Source organism: Dasypus novemcinctus, chromosome 27 (genome assembly GCF_030445035.2).
Source record: "Dasypus novemcinctus isolate mDasNov1 chromosome 27, mDasNov1.1.hap2, whole genome shotgun sequence".
Lineage (NCBI taxonomy): Eukaryota > Metazoa > Chordata > Mammalia > Cingulata > Dasypodidae > Dasypus > Dasypus novemcinctus.
In genome coordinates, this window is record NC_080699.1 from 25097538 (window position 1) to 25124442 (window position 26905).

At 44.7% G+C, this 26905-nt stretch overlaps 1 protein-coding gene across 1 annotated transcript; it reads left to right on the forward strand.

The window, feature by feature from the left end:
• Window positions 1–8726: 8726 nt before the first annotated feature.
• FOXR1 (forkhead box R1) lies at window positions 8727–26600 on the forward strand. Its single transcript, XM_023588187.2, has 6 exons — window positions 8727–8988; window positions 24003–24077; window positions 24176–24411; window positions 24687–24916; window positions 25807–26045; window positions 26515–26600. Exons 1-6 carry the CDS (start codon window positions 8727–8729, stop codon window positions 26550–26552), a joined length of 1080 nt encoding a protein of 359 aa, XP_023443955.1. The 3' UTR covers window positions 26553–26600.
• Window positions 26601–26905: the final 305 nt, after the last annotated feature.

Genomic DNA, 26905 nt, shown 5'->3' on the forward strand with positions numbered 1-26905 from the left:
TTTTTTAAGAAGTTTTGGATCACAGAGAGGTTCAACAATGGCAGGGGAGGAATACTGGTGTGGGACGTTATTGACAGGGGACATAGGGTTGGCAGGGAATTCTCCAGGGCATGTATCCAGGGTACATAAAGATGTTTGGATATTTTCATAGTGGTTACAATTAAAAACAACAACTGAGGGAGTACTGAGTTCCTAGCCAGGGGAGCTCTATCACAGTCCCTAAAGGAACAGCAACAATTCCCAAGTGCAAGGCAAAGACCAAAAAAGAAGGAAGGTCCAACAATGAGCCCTTGATGCCAATGACTATGCTTGTAAGCCTGTGCACCTGAAATAAGAACAAGGCCTATAACTGCAGGGTGCCTAAGAGTTACCTCCTGAGAGCCTCTGTCTTGCTCAAATATAGCCAGTCTCGAAGCCAAACTCAGCATGTAAATGTGTTGCCTTCCCCCAGCGTGGGACATAACTCCCAGGGATGAGCCTCCCTGGTGCTCAGGGATTACTACCAAGTACCGGCTGATGATGTAACTAGAAAATGACCTTGAATAAAAGGGTCAACTCGGACCAGCAGAATATCTCAGTCTACATACAATACCAGGAGTTAAAAATGCTTTTTGACCTGAATAAAAGGGGAAATGGAAAGGACAAATGAATTTATATAGCTATGAGTCTCCAAAAAAACCAGGAGGTTATCAGAGGGGTTACTCTTATGCACACCTCAGCAGAGTCCCAGAGACAGATAAAGTAGATACAACCCCAGATACTGGTTCTTCTGAGGGCTACAGAGACCCACAGGTTCTATAGTCATGGCAGATGAAGTTCAGTGCCATGTCATTTGGCCCTACTTTGGAGTTTGTGTTTCTGTGTGATGGAGCTGGACTTAGATGTGACCGTTGTCCACAAGCCTCTCCTGTTACTTTTACCAGATCTGTAGTTGGTGCTGGGGTTTAGTGTATACCCAGGGGACCTGAATCTCTGGACTGACCATGTGATAGCCAGGCCCTGAGCCCCAAGAGACTTGCAACTCCTACACTCTGGTTTATTGGACTTACCCCACTCAGCTAACATGGAGGTGAAGAAGGTCAACCACCACACCAGGGAGCCAAGAGTGCCTACAACTGAAAGCAGGAGAATTGCATCCAGCATCCATGTGCAATCTAAGCCCCCTCTTGATATACATGTGGAGTGGACACAACCATTCTAAGGTCCACAGGATGGAGGAATAGAGTATGGATTAGAGTGGACTTACTGATATTCTATTCATGAAGTATTGTGATTAGTAGTAATCGAAGAAAATGTAGCATTGGTGTGGAGGAAGTGGCCATGGTGGCTGCTGGGGGTAGGGAGTGGGAAGAAGAGATGTGATGTGGGGGCATTTTTGGGGGTTGGAGTTGTCCTGGGTGGTGCTTCAGGGACAGTTACCAGACACTGTATGTCCTCCCATGGCCCACTGGGTGGACTATGGGAGAGTGTGGGCTATGGTGTGGACCACTGACCATGAGGTTCAGCGGTGCTCAGAGGTGTATTCACCAAGTGCAATGAATGTCTCATAATGATGGAGGAGATTGTTGTTATGGGGGGAAGAGTGGGATGAAGGGGTGGGGGGTATATGGGGACCTCATATTTTTTGAATGCAACATTAAAAAAATAAAGACCAAAAAAAATGAGGGTAAGTTCAAAATCTTCACAGATAAACAAAAACTGATAGAATATGTTACCAAAACACCAGATTTGCAAGAGATACTACAGGGGGTGCTGCAGCCTGAAAGGAGAAAAACAAGGGTGAAAGATATGGAGAAGGGTTTAGAAATGAAGATTATTAAGAAGGGTAAACTAAAAGAAGACAGACAATAGAATGATATAACAACAGAGAGTAGAGAACAAAATGGATTAAGTAAACAATGCCTTTACAATAATAACACTGTATATTAATGGATTGAAGTCCCCAATCAAAAGATATAGCCTGATAGAATGGATAAAAAAATATAAGTAGTCTATATGTTGTTGGCAAGAGACCTACCTCGGATGTAAGGACACACCCAGCTTAAAAGTGAAAAGTTGGAAAAAGGTGTTCCATGCAAATGGCAACCAAAGAAAAGCTGGAGTAGACCACTAAAATGTAAAATAACATTATAGTATATGAACAATAATTATTCAGTACAACTGACAAATTGTTCCTGTGATCAGTATTCTGCAATTTTTTTTCATACAAAATAAACACTTGCTTTAAATTGAGGAGGGCTGGAGAAGAGATGTATTTTTGGATACCTCATTTTTCTTTAACCCTTTCTTATTCATACTCTAATTAAAATAATCTATATGGATTAATAATAATTTAGCATGACTATTGTTGGACAAGATTTTGAGTTTTTCTGCCTCATAAAATTATTAGTTAGCAAATTGTTATCTGCTGTAATTCATTCCAATAAGATGCGAAGAATTCCCAAATAGGAATTTGATTATCTAGAAAGGATTATAGCCTAAATGAAAATTAAATAACTAAACCAGTAATTTATTTCATACTTAGAGATAAATATGTCCAATAGTTAGAGCTATAATATAAAAATTAGAGTTGTTATAATTAATTTCTATTATATTTGAATTATTTACATTTATAAATGTTTGTTGCTATGCTAGTTTTTATAATTGAGTATATTAAATCTAACCTGGCCTTCCTCTCTGGTTAAAAATTCATAATTTCTTTCGATCTATTTTTTTAACTCCCCCCCCCCCCTTTGTTGGCTTTTTTTGCTTGCTGGCAAGCCTGCCTTTACAAGGAGGCACCGGGATGCGAACCCAGGGCCTCCCATATGGTAGACCGGAGCCCATCTGATTGAGTCACAGCTACTTCCCTCAATCTATTATTCTATTTATTTTAAAATTTAACAATAAAGGACTTTTTAATAGCTAAAAAAAAAAAGAATTAAAACCAATCCTGTTTAAATTCTTTCAAAGACTTGAAGAGGAGGAAAAAATTACCCAACACTTTTTATGAAGCCAACATCACCCTCATACTAAAGCCAGATAAAGACACTACAAGAAAAGAAAATTGCAGACAAATCTCTCTAATGAATGTAGATGCAAAAATTCTCAACAAAATACTTGCAAATTGAATACAACAGCACATCAAAAGACTTATACATCACAACCAAGTGGGATTTATTCCTGGTATGCAAGCCTGGTTCAACATAAGAAAATTAATCAATGTAATACACCACATTAACTAACTGAAGGGGAAAAAAATCACAAGATCATCTCAACTGATGAAGAAAAGGCATTTGACAAAATCCAGCATCCTTTCTTGATTAAAAAACTTTGAAAGATAAGAATAGAAGGAAAGGGAAGTGGACGTGGCCCAATGGATAGGACGTCTGCCTACCACCTGGCGGTTCAAACCCTGGGCTTCCTTGACCCGTGTGGAGCTGGCCCATGCGCAGTGCTGATGCGCGCAAGGAATTCCGTGCCACGCAGGCGTGTCCCTGCGTAGGGGAGCCCCATGCGCAAGAAGTGCGCCCGTAAGGAGAGCCGCCCAGTGTGAAAGAAAGTGCAGCCTGCCCAGGAGTGGTGCCGCACACAGGGAGAACTGACATAACAAGATGGCACAACAAAAAGAAACACAGGGGAAACGGACTTTGGCCCAGTGGTTAGGGCGTCCGTCTACCATATGGGAGGTCCGCGGTTCAAACCCCGGGCCTCCTTGACCCGTGTGGAGCTGGCCATGCGCAGTGCTGATGCGCGCAAGGAGTGCCGTGCCACGCAAGGGTGTCCCCGCCCCACGCGCAAGGAGTGCGCCCGTGAGGAGAGCCGCCCAGTGTGAAAAGAAAGAGCAGCCTGACCAGGAATGGCGCCGCCCACACTTCCAGTGCCGCTGACGACAACAGAAGCGGACAAAGAAACAAGACGCAGCAAATAGACACCAAGAACAGACAACCAGGGGAGGGGGGGAAATTAAATAAATAAATCTTTAAAAAAAAAAAAAAAAAAAGAAACACAGATTCCCTTGCCACTGATAAGGATAGAAGCGGTCACAGAAGAACACACAGGGAATGGACACAGAGAGCAGACAACTGTGGGGGGAGGGGGTGGGGATAAATAAAAAATAAATCTTTAAAAAAAATAGAAGGAAAATTCCTCAATCTGATAAAAGGCATACATGAAAAACCCACAGCCAACATTATACTCAATGGGGAAAGTTTGAAAGCTTTCCCTCTAAGATCAGGAAAAGACAAGGATGCCCACTGTCACATTTTATTCAACATTGTATTAGAAGTTCTAACTAGAGCAATTAGACAAGGAAAAAGAATTAAAGGCATTCAAATAGGAAAAGAAGTAAAACTCTCACCATTTGTGGATGATATGATTCTATATTTAGAAAATTCTGAAATGTCTATGACAAAGTTACTTGAGCTTTATAAATGAGTTCAGTAAAGTGGCAGGATACAATAAAAACACACAAAAATCAGTAATGTAAACTCCATTTATAACAGCAACAAAAAGTCTCAAATACCTAGGAATCAATTTAACCAAAGAAGTACAGGACCTATATGCAGAAAACCAAAACAATGCTGAAAAAATCAATGAAGACCTAAACAAATGGAAAGACATTCTGTGTTCATGGATTGGAAAACTAAATATTGTGAAGATGTCAATTCTATCCAAACTGATTTATAGAATCAATGCAATACCAACCAAAATTCCAACAGCCTACTTTACAGAAATAGAAAAGGGAGTTTTTACAGAAATAGAAAATGGAATTACAAATTCATTTGGAAGGGAAAGTGCACCCAAATAACCAAAAGCATTCTAAAAAAGAAAAGCAACATGGGAGGAATTTCACTGCTTGACCTTGAAATATATCACAAAGTTACAATGGTCAATATAGCATGGTACTGGCATAAAGATAGACCCATTGATCAGTGGAATAGAATTGAGAGTCCAGAAATAAACCCTCACCTCTACAGTCAACTAGTTTTCGACACACCTACCAAGTCCATGTTAACGGGACAAAACAGTGTCCTGGGAGGGGGGCAGGGCACGGATGCGGCTCAAGCTGTTGAATGTCCCCCCTCCACACAGGCGGTTCCGGGTTCGGTTCACGGTGCCTTCTGAGAGAACAAAAATAAACAACGAGCAAAACACATGAGAGAACCAACTCAGGAAATCCGATGCGCCTCAGTGGTTGAGCACCAGCTTCCCACATATGAAGTTCCAGGTTCAATCCTCAACCCCTGGTGCCTCAAAACAAACAAACAAGTGTCTTTAACAAATGGTGCTGGGAGAACTGGATATCTATAACCAAAAGAATGAAAGAGGACTCCTATCTTGCTCCCTATACAAGACTGAACTCGAAATGGATCGATGACCTAACTATAAAAGCCAGGACCATAAAACTACTAGAAGAAAATGTAGGGAAACATCTTAAAGACCTTGTGGTAGGGAAGCAGATGTGACTCAGCTGATAGAGTGTCCTTCTACCATATGCAGGGTTCAGGGTTCAATTCCCAGGGCCTCCTGACCTGTGTGGAGCTGGCCCACATGCAGTGCTGCCGCACGCAAGGAGTGCCGTGCCATGCAGGGGCGCCCCCACGTAGGGATACTCCACGTGCAAGGAGTGCGCCCCGTAAGGAGAGCCGCCCGGTGTGAGAAAAACACAGCCCACCCAGGAGAGGTGCTGCACACATGGAGCGCTGACCCAGCAAGATGACGCAACAAAAAAGAGACGCGGTTTCCCAGTGCCGCTGGATAATGCAAGCAGACACAGAACACACAACAAATGGACATAGAGAGCAGACAACAGGGGGGAAGGGGAGAGAAAAAAAAAAAAAAAAAAAGACCTTGTGGTAGGTGGCAGTTTCTTGGACCTTACACCCAAAGCATGTGCAACGAAAGAAAGCAGAGATCAATGGGACCTCCTCAAAATTAAACACTTTTGCACCTCACAGGACTTTGTCAAAAGGATGAAAAGGCAGCCAACTCAATGGGAGAAAATATTTGGAAATCACACGTCTGATAAGGGTTTAATATCTGTGATATATAAAGAGTTGTTACAACTCAACAATAAAAAGCCAAACGACCCAATTAAAAAATGGACAAAAGACTTGAATAGACATTTGTCCAAAGAAGAAATACAAACAGCAAATAAAACACATGAAAAAAATGTCATCATCACTAGTGATTAGGGAAATGCAAATCAAAACTACAATGAGATATCACTTCACACCTATGAGAATCGCCACTATTAAAAAAGACAGAACTACAAATGTTAGAGAGGATGTGGAGAGATAGGAACACTTATTCACTGTTGGTGGGAATGCAGAATGGTACAGCCACTGTGGAGGACTGTTTGGCAGTTCCCAAAGAAGCTGAATATAGATTTGCCATGTGGCCCTGCAATACCACTACTGGGTATATACCCAGAAGAACTGAGAGTAGTGACACAAATAGACATCTGCACACCGATGTTCATAGTGGCATTATTCACATTTGCCAAAAGTTGGGGACAACCCAGGGGTCCATCAACCAATGAATGGTTAAAAAACTGTGGTGTATTCACACGATGGAATGTTATGCATTTGTAAGAAGAAATGAAGTTATAAAGCATATGACAGCATGGATGAATCTGGAGGGCATTATATTGAGAGAAAAAAGCCAGACACAAAAGGAGAAATACTGTATGATTGAATTACTATGAACTAAATATATTGTGTAACATATTGTATGATTCCATTTATAAAAATGTAAATATAAATCAGTTTATAAAGAGAAAAAAAAAAGTAATCGTGCAAGAATAGCCAGAAATGGGAGCTGTGGGCAGCAGGGGAAGCATAGATTGAGGGGTGATGGATTTTCTTGTTTGTTTTTTTGTTTATTATTATTAGTGAAATAATGAAAATGCTCCAATGATGATTAAGGTGATGAATGCACAACTATGTGATTGTGCCGAATACCACTGACTTCCACTTTGGATGAATCATATGCTTTGTTGATATGTATCAGTAAAATTAATTTGTTAAAAAAAAAGTAAAAAAACCAAACAAACCAAAAACTACAATGAGCTATCATTTCACACTTATCAGAATGGTCCCTATTAAAAAGACAGAGAACTACAAGTGTTGGAGAGGATGCAGAGAGATAGGAACACTTATTCACTGTAGCCACTGTTGGTGGGAATGTAGAATGGTACAGCCACTGTGGAGGACTGTTTGGCAGTTCCTAAGGAAGTTGAATATAGATTTGCCACATTACCCTGCAATACCGCTACTGGGTACATACCCAGAAGAACTGAGAGCAGTGACACAAACAGACATCTGCACACCGATGTTCATAGTGGCATTATTCACAATTGCCAAAAGTTGGAAACAACCCAGATGTCCATCAATCAATGAACGTATAAACAAACTATGGTCTATTCACAAAATGGAATATTATGCAGCGGTAAGAAGAAATGAAGTTGTAAAACATATGAGAACATGGATGAACCTGGAGGACATTATGTTGAGCGAAGCAAGCCAAACACAAAAGGACAAATACTGGGAAGCTGATGTGGCTCAAGTGATAAGGCCTCTGCCTACCATATGGGAGGACCTGGGTTTGATCCCTGGGTCCTCCTGGTGACAAAGAAGAAGAGAAAGTGCGCCTGCGTGGCGAGTCAGTGCCCACATGGCGAGCTGAGTGTCTGCACAGTGAGGCAATGCCATGCAAGTGAGTCACACAGCAAAATGATGATGCAACAAAAGAGAGATGAAGTGGAGAGTCAAGGTCAAGGGGGAGGGGGAGGGAAAAAAGGACAAATACTGTTATGACTGAGTTACTATGAACTAAATATACCATTTAACATATTGTATGATTCAGTTTATAAAAATGTAAATACAAAAGTCAATTTATAAAGATGAAATTTGACTAGTAGTTATATAGGGCTGGGGAAGGCATGCTAAGGGTTTTTCTTCTGGGAGTAATGAAATAATTCTAAAAATATTTGTGATAATGAATGCACAATGTGATTATACTAAAAGCCATTGATTATTCACTTTAGATAGATCATATGGAATGTGAATATATCTCAATAAAACTGCTTAAAAAAATAATTGTGCAAGAATAGCCAGAAATAGCAGCTACATACAGCAGGGGAAACAGAGATTGAGAGGTGAAGACTTTTATTTGTCAGTTCTTTGTTCATTATTTTTATTACTATTATGGAAATAATTAAAATGCTCTAATAATGATTGAAGAGATGGATGTTCACCTATGTGATCATACTAAATACCACTGACTGTACATTTTGGATGAATTGTATGCTTTATTAATATGCATCAATAAAATTGATTTGTTAAGAGGAAAAAAAGAAAATGTTAATAGTTGGTTTAATTGGTATGTTTGAGGGAAATTTACAGATTTAATTGTGTAAATGTGAAATTAAAAACAAAAGCAAAAACAAAATTAAATCACCATTCTATCCTATCTCCCTCATTTACTATTAATAAACATGTGATCCTGGAAAAGCCATAAAACCTATCAGAACTCCTAGAGAGTAACTGTGAACCTACCATAGGATCTTTCTGCCCTTTAAATAAGAGCAGAGCTTTGTGCAAACGTAGATGGGGAAGAAAGCCTGGGCTATCCCCCTTCTGGCCCCTCCAGGACCCCAAGCCCCAAAATGAAAGCGTCGGGGCTTGAGGCAAGACTGCTACACTGTACTCAGTTGCTCCCGGAGCAGATTGAGAGCATCAAAGATGGTGGCTCCGCACCTGAGCTCCCTCCTCCTAATTCAGGCCGAGCCGCTATATTGGAGGAGGTGCCTGAGAGGCCCGATACCCGTCAGCCTTCCTGCCCTGCACACCCCTCTCCTCCGCCTGAAAGTGGACCTGAAACTCCACCGTCCCGATCTCTGGGCCAGCCTCCATGGCCAGGTCCCGGGGCTGCTGGACTGGGACATGGGGAACGAGTGCTTCCTGGCGTTCACCACCTCCCACCTGTCCCTAGCAGAGCAGAAACGTGAGCGCCGGCTGGGGTGGGGGATGGGCGCGGCTGGGTGGCCTGGGTGCGGGGGGCTCAAGGAAGCGCCCCGGGGGCCGCTCGGCGCCCCGAGCCTTCGCTCCTGGCCTCCCAGGGGCCGAACACCAGGCGAGGGCATGACGTTTCCGGCCCCCTGGCCCCTCTGCGGAGTCCCCGGAGCCCCCAGCCCCCACCTAGTTGGCGGATTCCGGAGTGGCGTCTGGGCTCCTGCCCCCGGGACCACACGCCCCCCGAGGGACCACACGCCCCCCGAGGGCAGGCGACTCCCCCAGCACCGCGGCCTCCCGCGCTGCGCCTCGCAATGCTAGGCCTCTCGCGGTGTTTTCGCCATGGCGCTCATCGCCGTTTGGTGTACTCTACACTTTCTTTTTCCGTCTCTACCTTTTTTTTTTTCTTCTTTTTTAATTTATCAGTTTGCCCTTGGAGCTGTCCCCAGCTGTGAATACATGGCCTGGCGCCTCGAGGTGCTCAGTATTTGCTGAGTGGGTAGATGACTATCGTGGTCTTTTTAAAATATTATTTTCTTCCCCGCTTTGGATCTCCCGTGCAGAGAGTTATGCCTTTAGGTATTCCTGCCTTTGAAAGCTCTTTAGCAGTATTTTGTGTTTATATGTGATCTTAATTTACATAAATTATTTAACTCGTCTTGCTTTTTGTTGTTGGTTCAACATTGTTTTCTGAGCTATTCATATTGCTCAATGCAGACCTGGTTGTTATTCCTGATTGTGTAGTATTCTGTTGTATGCATATGCCACCTTTTACATTCCCGTTCTTGCCGTGGACGTATGGATTGCCCCAACGCTTTGCCACCATAAGGTATAGAATGAACTTAAATGATTGTGAGCTCTAAATATTTATTGAGCACCTACAGTTTGCCAGGCATTGTTCTAGGCACAATACACAGTGGACAAAACAGAGGCATCTTTGTTGAGCTTGCATTCTTCTGGGGGCAGACAAGCCACAATGATCAGAATAAATGAGTAAATTATATGGGATGTTATAAGGTGATAACTGCAGGGGGGACTGGGGGGAGTGCAGGCTACGAGGGCTCAGGAGGGCTCAGCGGGAAGAGCGGGGATCACTACAGTTTTAAACTGGTGGTCAGGTTGGACTCTGTCGGGAATGTTGAAGGAGTGAGCCAAGAAGATTATTTATTTATTTTTAAAGATTTGTTTTTTCAATTTCTCTCCCCTCCCCCCTCCACCAGTTGTCTGCTCTCTCTGTCCATTCGCTGTGTGTTCTTCTCTGTCCACTTCTATTCTTGTCAGCGGCACCAGAAATCTGTGTCTTTTTGTTGCGTCATCTTGCTGCGTCAGCTCTCCGTGTGTGCAGCACCACTCCTGGGCAGGCTGCGCTTTCTTTCGTGTGGGCGCACTTGCGGGGCGCACTCCTTGCACATGGGGCTCCCCTGCGCGGGGGACACCCCTGCGTGGCACGGCACTCCTTGCGCGCATCCGCACTGCGTGTGGGCCAGTTCCACACGGATCAAGGAGGCCCGGGGTTTCAACCTTGGACCTCCCATGTGGTAGGTGGATGCTCTATCCGTTGAGCCAAATCCGCTTCCCCAAGAAAATAATTTAGAGGAAAAGTTTTCCAGGCAGAAGGAAGAGCTAGTGCAAAAGCCAGAAGGAAGGATATGCTTGGAGTGTCTGAGAAAGAGCAAAGAGGCCAATATGACTGAATCGAAGTAAAGAAAAAGAAGCGTTGGGAAGGAGGTGGGCAGAGAGCAGGGAGGCATCGTCGGCCGCTTTCAGGGCCTTGGGGCTGATGTTGAGTAAAATGAGGCATGGCTGAAAGGCTGGCGCAGAGAAAGGGCATGACGTCACGGCTGGCTATCATGAGTGCTTGGTTGAATGCTCTCTGGTCATTACTTGAAACTAAAATATTTTTAAAACTTTTAATTTTAAAATAATTTCAGGACAGTTGCAGAAATAATATAAACCCCATATAAAGAACTTCAACATACCCCACCCCACCCCCAGATTACCAAGTCTACCAATTTTCAAATTTTGCCATCTTTGCTATATCTATTTTCTGAACATTTGAGAGCAGGTTGTACACATCATATTTCTTGAGTACATAATACTTCCACTCTTTTTCCTGTGGACAAGGATATTCACCTATGTAATCACCTTAAGTACAGTTATCAAGTTCAAGAAATCTAACATTGATATAAAGCTTGCATTCTATATTTTTATTTTTTCTTATGTCCTAATCTTTTTTTTTTTTTTTGGAGGTACTGGGGATTGAACCCAGGACCATATGGGAAGCAGGTGGTCAACCACTGAGCTACACCTAATAATATCCTTTGTAGTCTTTCCTCCTCCGTTAGTAGATGCCATCCATTATCACATATTGCATTTATTTGTCATTTTCTCTTTATTTTTTTAATTTTTTAAAAAGATTTTTTATTTCTCTCCCCTTCCTCCCCTTTGCTCCCCCATTGTCTGCTCTCTGTGTCCATTCGCTGTGTGTTCTTCTGTGACCGCTTCTATCCTTATCAGCGGCACCAGGACTCTGTGTTTCTTTTTGTTGGGTCACCTTCTTGTGTCAGCTCTCCGTGTGTGCGGCGCCATTCCTGGGCAGGCTGCACTTTCTTTCACGCTGGGTGGCTCTCCTTACGGGGTGCACTCCTTTCGCGTGGGGCTCCCCTACACAGGGGACACCCCTGCGTGGCACAGCACTCCTTGCACACATCCGCACTGCGCATGGGCCAGCTCACCACAGGGGCCAGGAAGCCCTGGGTTTGAACCCTGGACCTCCCATGTGGTAGGTGGACGCTCTATCTGTTGAGCCAAATCTGTGTCCCTGTCATTGTCTCTTTAGATGCTTTTTTTTTTAATTGTGGAAAGGTATATACAACAAAAATCTTCCCAACCCTTCCCAAGCAGACCATTCGGTGGAATATAATCACATTCACAATGGTGTAGTACCCTTACCACCATCCGCTACTAGAACTTGCCCTTCATTCCCTACACTCATCTTGCATTAACTCGCCACTGCCCCCCATCCCTGGTAACCTGTCCTCTACTTTCTGTCTCTATAAATTTGCATATTTTCTCCTGTTTTCTTTGTGGTTATCATAGGGCTTAAATTTAACACCCTCTGTCTATAACAAAATTATGTTCCTGTACCCTTCCATCCCCTCACTTTTATGTAGTTCATTGTCTAGCATCCTTCCCTTTCCACTCCCAGAACTTCCTTTACCATTTCTTATATGGCCAGTCTGGTGGTGACATGGTCCCTCAGCTTTTGTTTATCTGGGAATGTTTTAATCCCTCCCTCATTTGTTTTTGTTTTTAAAGATTTTTTAAAAATTTCTTTTCTTTTTTTGCTTCTTTTGTTTAAAGATTTATTTTATTTATTTATCTCTTCCTACCCCTTCATTGTGTGCACTTGCTATATTTGTTCGTCATCTTTGTATCTTTAGGAGGCACTGGGAACCAGACCAAGGACCTCTGATGTGGGAGGGAGGCGCCTAATTGCTTAAGCCACCTCTGTACTTTGCTTTGTTGTGTCTCTTGCTATGTTTTTCCTCTTGTGTCTCTTGTGTCAGTTCACTGCGTCTGCTCATTGCACCAGCTTGCTGTTCTGCTCATCCTCTTTAGGAAGCACCAGGAACCTCTGCTCCCCATTTTTGTTATGTCTCTCATTATGTTTTTTCTTCTTGTGCCTCTTGTTGCGTCAGCTTGCCGTGCCTGCCCTTTGCACCAGCTCGCTGTCTTCTTTAGGACGTACTGAGAACCGAACCGTGGACTCCCATGTGGTAGGTGGGAGCCCAATTGCTTGAGCCACATCCACTTCCCTCCCTCCCTTATTTTGGAAAGAAAGTTCTACCTGATATAGAATTCTTGGTTGGCAATTTTTTGCTTTTGGCACTTTAAATACGTCTTCCTACTGCCTCATTGCCTCCATGGTTTCTGATGCTAAATCAACATTTAATCTTATCAAGGCTCCCTTGTGTGTGATGTTGCTTCTCCTTACAGCTTTCAGAATTCTGTCAAATTGGCATTTGACAGTTTGATTATAACGTGGCACAGTGTGGGTCTATTTGTTTTTATCCTGTTTGGAGTTTATTGTGCATCTTGAATGTATATATTCATGTGTTTTGTTAAATTTGGGAAGTTTCCAACCATTACTTCTTTGAATATTCTCTCTGCCCCTTTCTCTCTTCTTCTGGGACTCCCACTCTGCATATTTGGCACACCTGATAGTGTCCCACAGGCTCCTCAGACTCTGTACTTTTCTTCATTCTTTCTTTCTTCTGCTTCTTAAAATGGATGCTTTCAGTTGTCTTATCTTCTAGTTCAGATTCTTCTGTCAGCTCCAATCTGTTGAACCCCTCTAAGGAATTTTTAATTTTTGTTACTGTGGTCTTCAGAGCTGTTTGGTTCCTTTTCTCTTTTGAGGTACCAGGACCAGGGACTGGACCTGGGACCTCGTGTGCCAGAAGCCGGCACTCAACCACTCAGCCCCACAGGCTTCCCTGAGCTGGATTTTTCATTTGTTTGCTTGTTGTTTGTTTGTTTTTCAGGAGGCACCAGGCACTGAACTCAGGACCTTCCGTGTGGGAAGCAGCTGCTCAACTGCTTGAGCCACATCTGCTCCCATTTCTTTTTTTTTAGGAGGTACCAGGGATCAAACCCAGGACCTCGTACATGGGAAGCAGGTGCTCCACCACTGAGCTACACCCTTATGGAAAGGAACCAAGGGGAGCAGATGTAACTCAGTGGTGGGGCGCCTGCGTCCCATGTACGAGGTCCAGAGTTCAATTTAAAAAAATAGACAGAAATTTCTCTCTATTGATATTCTTTTTTTAAAAATAAAGGCTATTTTTTCCTTCCCCTCCCCTGCCCTGCTGTTTTTGCTGCCTGTGGCTGGTCACTGTGTCATCTTCTGTGTCTATTTCTCTTTTTGCCTTCTCTTCTCATCTTTCTCCTCTAGGATTCCCTAGGATTTTTTTTTTTTAAGATTTATTTATTTATTTCTCTCCCCTTCCCCCCCCACCCCAGTTGTCTGCTCTCTGTGTCCATTTGCTGTGTGTTCTTCTGTGACCGCTCCTATCCTTAGCAGCGGCACCAGGAATCTGTGTCTCTTTTTGTTGCGTCATCTGGCTGTGTCAGCTCTCCGTGTGTGCGGCGCCATTCCTGGGCAGGCTGCACTTTCTTTTGCGCTGGGCAGCTCTCCTTACAGGGTGCACTCCTTATGTGTGGGGCTCCCCTACGCGGGGGACACCCCTGCGTGGCAGGGCACTCCTTGTGCGCATCAGCACTGCACATGGGCCAGCACCATACAGGTCACAGAGACCCGGGGTTTGAACCTTGGACCTCCCACGTGGTAGGCGGATGCCCTATCCATTGGACCACGTCCACTTCCCCCTGGGATTTGATCCTGGGGACCTCTGATGTGGAGAGAGGTTCCCTGTCAATTGCACCACCTCAGTTCTGGGCCTCTGCTGCGCTTCACCTTGATTCTCCTCTTTGTCTCTCTTTTGTTGCATCATCACCTTGCTGCATGACTCACTTGCATGGGCACTGGCTCACCGTGGGCAGTTGGCTTGCTGGGTGGGCACCGACTCACCATGTGGGCACTGGCTTGTATACGGGCACTCCTGTGGGCACTTGGCTCACGGTGCAGGCACGCACATGGGCACTCAGCTCTCCACACTGGCACTCACATGGACACTCAGCTCGCCACGCAGACACTTGGCTCACCACACGGGCACTTGGCTCACCACGCAGGCACTTGTGTAGGCAGTCAGCTAGCCATGTGGGCATTCAGCTCATTGTGTGGGCACTTGGCTCGCCATGTGGGCACTGGCTTGCTGTGCAGGCACGCTTTCTCTTCCTTTTCACCAGGAGGCCCCAGGGATTGAACCTGGGTCCTCCCATATGGTAGGTAGAGACTTTATCACTTGAGCCACATCTGCTTCCCTGATATTCTCTTCTTCATCTGTCTTTTCCTGATTTCCTTTATTAGTTTGTCCATGTTTTCTTTAGCTTTTTGAACATTTTAGGACCATTTTTAAAGTCTGAAATGTCCCAAGTCTTCCTCATTGATGGTTTCTTTTGCATTAATCTTGTCCTTTGCCTGGGAAATTTTTAATAATTTTTGAACAGGGAGCTCTTCATTTTCCTTTAGCCCTGGGTGACTCAAATTATTTAGTATGCCTTATGAGAAAGAGATTTGAAGTTTTTGGCCGATCAAGTGGAGGGATGGAATTGCCTTGTATTGAGATGGAGGAGGTTCATGGTAGAATTGGTTTAGTAAAGAAAATCAAGAATTCTGTTCTGGACAAGCTGAGTTTGAGATACTTGTTAGACATCCAAATGGAAATGCTGAATAGTTAGTTGGATATTTGAATCTGGGGTTCTGATGAGAGGTATGGCCTGGAGAAGCAAATTTGGAAAGTCACTGGTATATGATTATATATTAGTTTAGTAATAATCTTCTTTTTGTTTTTTGGAGGTACGGGGCTGGGGATTGAACCTGGGACCTTGTACGTGGGAGTTGACACTCACCACTGAGCTATACTCATTCCCCTGTAGTGGGTTTAAGAAATAATGGAAGCAGGGGAAGAGAAGACAGAAAAGTATAGGCAATTCTTTCAAGGAGTTTTGCCCAAAGGAAAGTGAATATATGGCACAGTGGCCTGGCACAGAAAGTGGGGGCAAAGGAAACTCTTGTTTTTTAATAACATGCAAGAATTAACAGCATGTTTGAATGCTGATGAGAATGATCCAACAGAGACAAAATAATGACACAGGAAAGAGAGAGGATTATTGAAATATTGTCCTTGAGAAGGCATGAGAGGATATGTACCCAAGAGAGAGAAGCTTTGGGTAGAAGCATGAGATAGTTAATTCATCTGAATAGTTTTGAATCGTACCAGGCAGGAAGGTACATGGGTGTAAACATTGGTAGGTGAGTAGATGAGGTTTAAGGAATCTGCAGAAGTTCTGATTGCTTCTTATTTTTTAAGAAATCATATTGAGGGGGAAGGGTAGGAATGAGATAGTAGAGGTAGATGGAAAGAGATGAGAAATTTAGTATGATTGGCAGGCAGTGTTGAAGTCCCTCTTGAGATGCATGTGAGTGGAAACGGTTGTGGCTCAACTGATAGAGCATCTGCCCACCATATGGAGGGTCCAGGGTTCGATACCCAGGGCCTCCTGATCTGTGTGGTGAGCTGGCCCCTGTGCAGTGCTGCCACATGCAAGGAGTGCCATGCCATGCAGGAGTGTCCCCTGCATACAGCAGCCCCACATGGAAGGAGTGCCCCCTGAAAGGACAGCCACCCTGCGCAAAAAAAGCACAGCCCGCCCAGGAGTGGCACTGTACACACGGAGAGCTGACATAAATAAAATAAATCTTCGAAGAAAAAAAAAAATAGAGACTCATGAGACCAGTGAGTAGGACTATGTTTTTCTCAAGCCAAGTTCAACTGCACGGGCAAGGGTGGAGTCAGCAAAGTTCATTTAATGGTTTGGCCAAGCAAATATTCCAGAGTCATTAGGTCAGGGAATTGAGGTTGCCTGCAAGGAAGTGAGCATAATGTTTGACCTTGGGGTTTCAAACTGATTAAACAAGAGATGATATCAAGTGATTGAGAGCAGTGAAAGGGTGAAATGATCAATGAATTGGATTTCAGTGGGATCAAAAAAGCCTCCAGATGACATATAGCAGTTGAGACAACTAATTATAGATCAAACAAATCTCCTTAATAAACTCAATGAGATGGCTAAAGAGATTAAGGATATTAAGACGACACTGGATGAGCACAAAGAAGAATTTGAAAGCATGCATAGAAAAATAGTAGATCTTATGGGAATCAAAGGTCCACTAAATGAAATTTAAAAAACACTGGAATCAATATAATAGCAGATTTGAGGAGGCAGAAGAAAGGATTGGTGACCTTGAAGAAATGGTCTCTGAAAGTAAACATACAAAAGAACAGATGAAGTAAAGAATGGAAAAAATTGAACAAGGCCTCAGGGAGCTAAATGACAGCAAGTGCAAACTATGAGTCATGGGTGTCCCAGAAGGAGAAAAGAAGGGAAAAGGGGCAGAAGGAATATTTAAAGAAATAATGTTAGAAAATTTCCCAACCCTATTGAAGGACATAGCTATCCATGTCCAAGAAGCACAACATACTCCCATCTGAAAAAATCTGAATAGACCAACTCCAAGACACACACTAATGAGAATGTCAAATGCCAAAGACAAAGAGAGAATTCTGAGAACAGCAAGAGAAAAGCAATAGCCTATAAGGGATACCCAATAAAATTAAGTGCTGATTTCTCACAGAAACCACACAGGCAAGAAGACAGTGGTCTGATATATTTAAGGTACTATGAGAAAAAACTTCCAGCCAAGAATTTTATATCCAGCAAGACTGCCTTTCAAAAATGAGGGCAAGATTAGAATATTTACAGATAAACAGAAACAGAGAATTTCTAAACAAGAGACCAGATTTTCAGGAAATACTAAAGGGTGTGCTAGAGCCTAAAAAGAAAAGACAGGAGAGAGAGGCCTGGAAGAGAGTCTAGAAATGAAGATTATATCAATAAAAATAACTAAAAGTGTCAAAAGAGTGGAGAAAATAAAATATGACAGATAAAACTGAAATAGGAATAAACTTAACCAACGATGTAAAGCACTTGTATTCAGAAAATTACAACTCGGTGTTAAAACAAATCAAAAAAGCCCTAAATAACTGGAAGAACATTCCATGCTAATGGATTGGAAGACTAAATATCATTAAGATGTCAATTCCAGTCAAATTGATATACAGATTCAATGCAACCCTGATAAAAATTCCACCATCATTTTAAAAAAATTGAAAACACAATTATCAAATTTATTTGGAAGGGTAAGGGGTCCTGAATAGCCAGAAACATCATAAAAGGAAAAGCGAACCCTCATCTCCCAAGTTTACATCATACTATGAAGCTATAGTGGTAAAAACAGCATGGTACTGGCATAAAGACAGACACAGACCAATGGAACCAAATTGATGGCTTAAAAACAGACCCTCACATATGGTCAAGTGATTTTTGACTAGCCTGTCAAACCCACACAACTCGGGCAGAATGGTCCATTCTGCAAAATGGTGGTAAAAGAACTGGAAATCTATAGCCAAAAGAAGGAAAGAGGGGCTCTATCTCACACCTTATCCAAAAATTAACTCAAAATGGATCAAAAATCTAAAAATAAAAGCAAGAACCATAAAACTTCTAGAAGAAATTGTAGGAAAATATCTTCAAGGCCTGGTGGTAGGTGGTGGATTATTAACGGAGATAAGAGAAGGACTGAGATGGACTAATGATGTTTAATGTATGTAGAAGTTTTAATTAGCTTTACTGTAAAAGTGTGGAAATGTATAGAATGGATGGTAACAAATAGTGAGTAATAGCTAGTTTATAAATGGGGATGTGGCTGAAAATGGTAGTCTAGGGATGTAAATGCCAATTGACAGAATGCTAGAGAATAATCTAGGAACTGAATGGCACAGTGAACCAAGAGGTGGATGAAAATTGTGGTTGATGGTGCAGATGCAAGAGTGTCCTTTGTGAGCTACAGCAAATGTATATCACTACTGCAGGGTGTTGGGAACGCATGGGAAAAATAGACTGGAATGACCGAAGGACTGTGTTTAACAATAATAATATAATATTCTTGCATATATGCCAAAGATGTACTGTGTTGATAATGGGGCAGTATGGAAAATGTGAGCCAAAATTATACTATGGACATGGTAACAATCAGATGATATTATCTTATCTGTAACAAATGTTCCACCACAGTATGGTGTGTTAATAGAGGGGTATTGTTTGGGAATTCTGCACATGTGCATGATTGTTTTATAAGTTTACATCTTCTGTCATAAAAAAATATTTTAAAAATAATAATAGGGTGGATTGGGGTAAAAACACCAAATATAAGATAAGGACTATGATTAGTAATAAGATTCTGACAATATTCTTTCATAATTTGTAACAAACATCTCACAACAATGCAAGGTGTTGGTGGAGGGTTGCGGTATGGAACCCTTGTATGATATTATACATGTTTGCTTTGTAAGTTCACAACTTTTACCATACACTTAATTGTTTATGTATGTTTATATATAAATGATATAAAGATAATAATAATAGGGAGGGTTGGGGAAAATACTTTGATTAGTAGTAATATTTTGACAATGCTCTTTAATCATTAGTTAAAGAGGTTTAACAACAATCTAAGGTGTTGGTGGTGGGGTGAGTTATGAGAGTTCTATATGATGTTATATATGTTTGTTTTGTAAGTTCACAACTATTATTATACACTTGTTTATGTATGTTTGTATGTGAGTTATATATTTCAGTAAATTTTAAAAAATAGTTGGGGTTGAGAGGGAGGGAGCTGGAAAGATAGGTGGTATATTTTTATGTGGTGCATAAAATGAGATTACAGAGTTTGCTGTTATTGGTATGTGAGAAGAACTGTCTAAAGTAGGGTAGAAGGCAAGATCTTTGGAGAATTCAAGAAACTGAGAAACCAGGTTATTGGGAGAATCATCTGTTTATCTACTGAAATAGCCAAGATTAAACAGGAACTGTAGTGTTGGAGAGAGTGGCGGTGATCCATCCAGGAGCTAAACTCTAAATGAAGGGGGATGACCAAGGATTTGGTGGATGACACTAACAATGAGGATAAATACATAAGTTCCTATATTAACCTAAATATACACACTTAGGAGTAGACAGTAAGTATAGCAAGTTGAAGCCCTGCTTGATTGCTCTTTACAATGGCTGTACCAGTTGACACTCAGAACTGTAGTAATAAGGGTTTCTATTTCCTTGCATCTTTTGTCATCACTTAATATTATCTATTTCTATCATTCTTGTCAATATGATTTACATCAAGTATTCTCTCATTTTTTTCTGTTTTTCTTATTACTAGAAAGGCTGAGCATCTTGTTAACCATTCAGGTACCCCTGCCTTCCTCTTGTGAATATCTTCATATCTTTTGTCCTTTTTTAAAAAGATTTATTTCTCTTCCCTTCCCTCTGACCCCGTTGTCTGCTCTCTGTGCCCATTCGCTGTGTGTTTTTCTGCTTCTGCTTGCATTATCTGGCGGCACTGGGAAACCACATCTTTTTTTGTTGTTGTTGCGTCATCTTGCTGCGTCAGCTCTCCGTGTTTGTGGCACCACTCCTGGGCGGGCTGCACTTTTTTCACGCAGGGTGGCTCTCCTTGTGGGGTGCACTCCTTGAGAGTGGTGGCACGGCACTCCTTGTGCATGGCAGCACTGCGCATGGGCCAGCTTACCTTTTGGGTCAGGAGGCCCTGGGTATCGAACCCTGGACCCTCCATATGGTAGGCAGATGCTCTATCAGTTGAGCCACGCCCACTTCCCTGTCCATTTTTTTTAAAAAAGATTTGTGTTTGTCTTTTACTTACTGATTTGTAGGCGCTCTCTCTCTATTAGAAAACAAAGAACTTTATATATGAGTTGAAATATTTTTTCTGGTTTACTTTATTGTTTTTTTGTTTGTTTTTTAGCTTATGGTGGTTTTTACCATGCAGAACCTTTTAATTTTTATGTATTATAATATCAGCATAAAATTTATAGATTTGGTATAATTGGCATTGTTACAGTATATATGTATTAGCTCTCTCTATTCAGGGCTTTTTTTTTTTAGGAGGTACTGGGGATTGGACCCCAGACCTTGTACATGGGAAGCAGGTGCTCAACCATTTGAACTACATCTGCTCCTTATATATTTTTTTTCCTCCAGTTTGTTAATGTTAGTATAGAGGGATAGTATGGATTAGCATGTTGCTCTTATATATCCAGTAAACTTGCTAGACTTTTATCCATTCTAATAATTTGTATGTCAATTTTGTATGGTTTTCTGTTAATCATTTTTTCCTGAAAATGATACTTTTGCCTTTTCCTTTTCAACATTATGTCTCATGACTTTTTCCTTTTTCCAGCACTATGTTGAACATTAACAATGTAATTTCAGGAAGCGGACTTGGCCCAGTGGTTAGGGCGTCCGTCTACCACATGGGAGGTCCACGGTTCAAACCCCGGGCCTCCTTGACCCATGTGGAGCTGGCGCATGCGCAGTGCTGATGCACTCAAGGAGTGCTGTGCCACTCAGGGGTGTCCCCCATGTAGGGGAGCCCCACACGCAAGGAGTGCGCCCCATAAGGAGAGCTGCCCAGCGTGAAAGAAAGTGCAGCCTGCCCAGGAGCGGCACCACACACACGGAGAGCTGACGCAAGATGACGCAACAAAAATAAACACAGATTCCCGTGCTGCTGACAACAACAGAAGCGGACAAAGAAGACACAGCAAATAGACACAGAGAACAGACAACCGGGGTAGAGGGGAAGGGGAGAGAAATAAATAAAATTTAAAAAAAAAAAAGATGTAATTTCTAATTACCACACTCTCCAGTAAGTATATCATTTCCAAAAAAAAAACTATATTCATCTGATTAAAATGTCAGCAATCATGGAAACAGTAATGGGACACATACAGTTCCACTAATACCAACGAGTCAGCATAGTGCTGAGCAGTTAGCTGTAATATACACTTGATTTACTCTTTTTTTTTTAACATTCATATATATTTTTAAAGATTTATTTATTTATTTCTCTCCCCTCCCCCCCACCCCCCGCCCCGGTTGTCTGTTCTCTGTGTCTATTTGCTTCGTCATTGTGTGGTAGGCGGACGCCCTAACCACTGCACCAAGTCCACTTCCCTCTTTTTTTTTTAAAGGTTTATTTTATTTGTGTTCCCCCCCCCCCCGTTGTCTGCTTTCTGTGTCCATTTGCTGTGTGTTCTTCTGTGTCCACTTGTATTCTTGTCAGCGGCACTGGCAATCTCTGTCTCATTTTGTTGCGTCATTTTGCCACATCAGCTCTCCTTGTGTGAGGCACCACTTCTGGGTGGGCTGCAGTTTCGTGCGGGGTGGCTCTCCTTGTGCAGGGGCCACTCCTTGCATGGGGGGGCACCCTTACGCAGGGGCATCCCTGCATGGGCCAGCACTCCTTGCATGCAGCAGCGCTGTGCGTGGGCCAGCTCGCCACACGAGCCAGGGCGCCCTGGGTATTGAACCCTTGGACCTCCTGTATGGTGGGCGGATGCTCTATCTGTTGAGCCACATCCACTTCCCTTGATTTACTCTTAATCCACCAAGCATTCATTCATCCAATAAATTGAGCTCCTCCCATTTTCCAGTCACTGAGGATGCAGCAATGAAGAAGTTAGACCTGGAGATAGACTCTAAGCAAGCAGTTACAATAAAATGTGTGCTGTGGGAGTATTTGGCCAGGTGATCGGAGAAGACTTACTTTAGAGCTGATGGGTAAGTAGCAATTAATCAGGCAGGCAGGAAGAGGGAAGAGTATGTCTGCTTGGGAAGGCCTAGATCCAGAGCCTGGGAGGGATGCCAGCACTGAAGAGGAGCCCTGGCCTGCAGACCATTTCAAGGAGTTTACATTTGTTTCTATTTGGACAATAGACAGCCATCAAAAGGTTTTAAGCAGAGTAATGGCATGATAGATTAACATTTAGGAAGATCGCTCAAACTAATACAATTGAAAAGGGAAAGAGGATAAACAAACCATTTTAGAAGGAAGATTTCCAAGTTCTAGCCCAAACAACCACTTGGATGGTATGGTATTTGCCGAGAGAGGAAATACAAGAGGAAGAGCAAGTTTGCAAGGAAGATGCAGTTCAGCTTTAGAAGTGTTGAGTTTGTTCCTGAGATATCCCAGTAAAGACATCTAGGAGGCGGTTCTGTTTAAGGGCTAGCAGAGAAGTCTGGGCTAGAGATAAAAATTTTGGAGCCTGAAATTTACAGATGGTGAAGCCACAAGCATGCATGAGATTGTTCAGGGAAGAGTATATGTGGAGGAAGGAGAGTTGTGGACACGACAGACACCAGCATTTCTGGGGTGAGGGAGGGGCAAGGAGGGGGAAGGAGCCTGAGAAGCTCAGGAAGTTAAGGGGAAGCCAGTAGAATATGGTATCATGACTTCCACTGTCACCTTCTGTTACTGGCTATGGTTTCTGGGCTTCTAGGCTTAAGTTGCATAAAAGAAATTTTTTTTAAGATTTATTATATTTCTTTCTCTCCCCTTCCCCACCCTCTTGTCTGCTCTCTGTGTCCATTTGCTGTGGTTCTTCTGCATCCACTTGCATTATCTGGTGGCACTGAGAAACTGCGTCTCTCTTTTGTTGCGTCATCTTGCTGTGTCATCTCTCCATGTGTGTGGCGCCACTCCTGGGTGGGCTGCACTTTTTTCAAGTGGGGCAGCTCTCCTTGTGGGGCGCATTCCTTGTGCATGGGGCACCCCTACGTGGGGGCACCCCTGCATGGCAGGGCACTCCTTGCACGCATCAGCACTGTGCATGGGCCAGCTCACCACACAGACCAGGAGGCCCTGGGAATCGAACCCTGGACCCTCCATATAGTAGACGCGCACTCTATCAGTTGAGCCGTGTCTGCTTCCCTGCATAAAATAATTTAAGAACATGCCATAGGGTAGGCAAGGGAATACAGGGTTTATTAAGAAACAAGAAAATGAGAAAAGTACATGGTCCAAAGCACGAACTGTGGGCATACTGCAGGGTGTGTTGTGCGCGGGGCCCGGGTCAGGGCTTGACAAGTCTTCCTCCCCTTTCATAACGTTGGGGCGGGGCCCAGCTGTTTGCTGTTCTGATTCATTGTCCCAGCTGTCATTTCTTAGGGTCCAAGGGTGAGGGCTTTTGAGGGTATCCAGGGCTTTCCTTTGATGCTGAACGGGATTCTTATTCCAAATGAGGGTGTCAGGGCTGGCATCTCGCGGGGTCTTCTCAGGTTTCTGGGCGGGGTCTGCCGTGCCAGCCGCCATGCCCGCCGCCCTCCCCCTTTCACTGTCCTAACCTGCCTCACTCCCAGAGAAACTTCAAGTCCATATCGGCAATCTTCTCTTGTCTCTTTTTCCACCAGTTGCCAGATACAGACTCCGGTTAGTTAAGCCTCCAAAACTGCCTCTGGAGAAGAAACCCAGACCTGACAGAGATGGTGAGTAGAGGGGAGCGGGTCCTCTGTGGCCTGGGCTGGACGCCAGGGACGTCCAAGGCCGTGAGACGTGGCACGCCACCTCCTGATGCTCTGCGCAGGTCCTGACATTGAACCCAACCTGTGGATGTGGGTCAACTCCAACATCGTGTACCCCCCCGGGAAGCTGGAGGCCGCAGCAAGAGAGGCTCTGACAAGCACACTCTGCCCTCAGCCGCCCCCAAAAGAGGAAGAGTCCAGCTGCCCCAAGGTCACGGTGGTGGAGGCACTGCCGCCCTGCTCCAGTGAGGAGTCTCCCCCAGGGAAGTGGTTTGCCTCTTCCCCGAGCGACTGGGAGGTAGGAATTCAGGGGTTTGTGGGCCAGGCTTGGGCTATGGGAAGGGTGGGCACAGGGATGGCTCGGAGTTCGTTTTTTTTTGGGGATCACAAAGGGTTGATGGGTTCAGGAATGACCTGCATCCTTGGGTTTGGGGGGAGTCCACATGGATCACTGCCCCCTCATCCCACTCACTGCACCCGGGAAGTAGAGGCTGTGGAGTCAGGACCAGCTCCTACTCTGTGCTCCTCCAGCTTACAGAAGAGGAGGAGGAAGAAGAGGAGGAGACGGAGGAGGAGACGGAGGAAGAGGAGGAGGCTGAGAACCAGGATGACAGCTCCTTTGGGGCTCTCCCACCCCCACACAAAAAGGGCCCGCTCCAGAGTCGGAGGCTTCGGCAAGCCAGCAGCCAGGAGAGGAGGCTCTGGTCCCGGCCCCCACTCAATTACTTCCACCTAATCGCCCTGGCTTTAAGGAACAGTCCCCCGTGCGGCCTCAACGTGCAGCAGATCTACACCTTCACTCAGTACGTGCCAGGCCCTGTGGGGAAGGGGAGGGTGGGAGGCAGGCGCCTTCGTGTGGTGCCTCGTTTTCCCCCTCTGGGCCTGAGGATGAGTCCTTCCCCAGTTCTCCTTTCCCAGGTGCTGGATCTGGGTTGCCCCCGAAGGTGCACCCACATGAACAGGAAGATACCCTCACCGATCCCCCTTCACCCCCCATCCCCTTTCACAGTGAAAAAAAAATTCCAACCTTTTTATTTCTTAGTTGAGAACATAAATTCCCCTGGGTCAGGTAGCAGTTTCTGCCTTGCTCTCAAGACACTCCAGTGTAAAATCTGGTTTTCCCACCAGTTTCTAGACCCTTACCCTGGGATGCACAGCTCCCTGAACCCCCAGAGGCCAGGGCTTAGGGGAGCCCCACGGAGAAGGGCTTGACAGTTTAGCTTCGGTGGTCACATACCACGTGGGAGTGAGGGAGTTCGCCAGGTCCTTTCCCAATACCAGGAGAAGCGAGCCCACCTGAAAGCGTCTCCTGCTGGATCCCCAGCCCCGGGGCCACGCTGCTAATCCTCAAGGGGTGTCCCTCCTTGAGCCCTCTTACAGGACTGGGTCGGCCTGATTCTGCGCGGTTCAGGCTGCTGGACAGAGCCCTGAGCCCTCAGAGGAGAGGGGGACAACGAGCCTTCCGGAGCGGAGCATGGGGCCGCAGACGGGGTGGAAGAGGAGGGGTAGCACGAGCACCAGCAGGACGCGTCCTGCCACGTTCACCCAGCAGGGGGCGCCCCCAGGCCAGCGCGGCACCCTCCCCCTAGAGAGAAGGGCTGAGGTTCCCGGAACGCTAGGGGCGACCTTTCTCGAGGTTAGGGCGTCCCCGCAAGAAGCCATGCCTTTCCTTACCTTTCTTTCCTGTCCCCAGACAGCATTTCCCCTTCTTCCAGACGGCTCCAGAAGGCTGGAAGAATACCGTCCGCCACAACCTGTGCTTCCGCGACAGCTTTGAGAAAGTGCCGGTGAGCGTGCAGGGCGGGAGCAGCGCGCGGCCTCGATCCTGCCTCTGGAAGCTGACCGAGGAGGGACGCCGCCGCTTCCAGGAGGAGGCCCGCGCCCTGGAGTCCACTCGGCTGGAGAGTATCCAGCAGTGTATGAGCGAGCCAGGTGTGGAGCCCCGACAGGCAGGGGACCGAGGGAGGGGCCCGGGGGCGCTGGCCCGCTGCTGAGCACACAAGGAGGGGCCCTGGGTCACACCGCGGGGCATCTTCGGTTGGAAGTCTTTGGGGGACGGAGGTCGGTCTGAGACCCTGGAGCCGTGCCTCCTGGGGGCAAGACCTCTCCACAAGCGTGGGAGTTGATGCACAGGGAGTTGGGGAAACCACTAAGATGCTCTGGGCACCCCTCTCAGTCCCAGCAGCATAAGGAAATGGTGACCATAAAATATGAGAAGCATGGAAACAGGTCATGTGCAGTGGGGCTTTCTCTTTCCCTGGAACAGTTCAGGGAGGCTTCAGAGGAGAGGTGGCATTTGACCTTGAGAGAGAAGTAGATTGCCTGCTGTGCGAGAGCATTCCAGGCTTAGGAACAGCAGGTGCAAAGGGCAGATTCCTTTGACTCTCTTCTTTTCTTACAGATATGATGCCCTTCCTCTTTGAACTTGAATCCTGTTAACCCCAAGAGGCAATTGTCAGCCCATGCCTTATTAAAGCCCCCTGTGAGCAGCCTTCTTTCTCTGCGTGTGTGTGTGTGTGTGTTCAGCCTGAGGATGGGGGTCAACTCCAAGGATAAAAATGGAATGCTTCCAGAGCCAATAAGTCATTTTGCCTGGTGTGCAGCAAAAGGAGCCCAGAGTTTTCCTCAAAGGAGGAATGAACTCAGCCTTGCTCAGGATCCAGGGGCAATGCCCATTGTTCTGGATCATGAGGATAATTTTGGGAGATGCTCACGTGTAGCAGCCAACCCTGCCAAAGGTCCAAGGAAGTATCGTCTGCTCATTCCACTGCTATTTGTTAAGCAGGTACTGT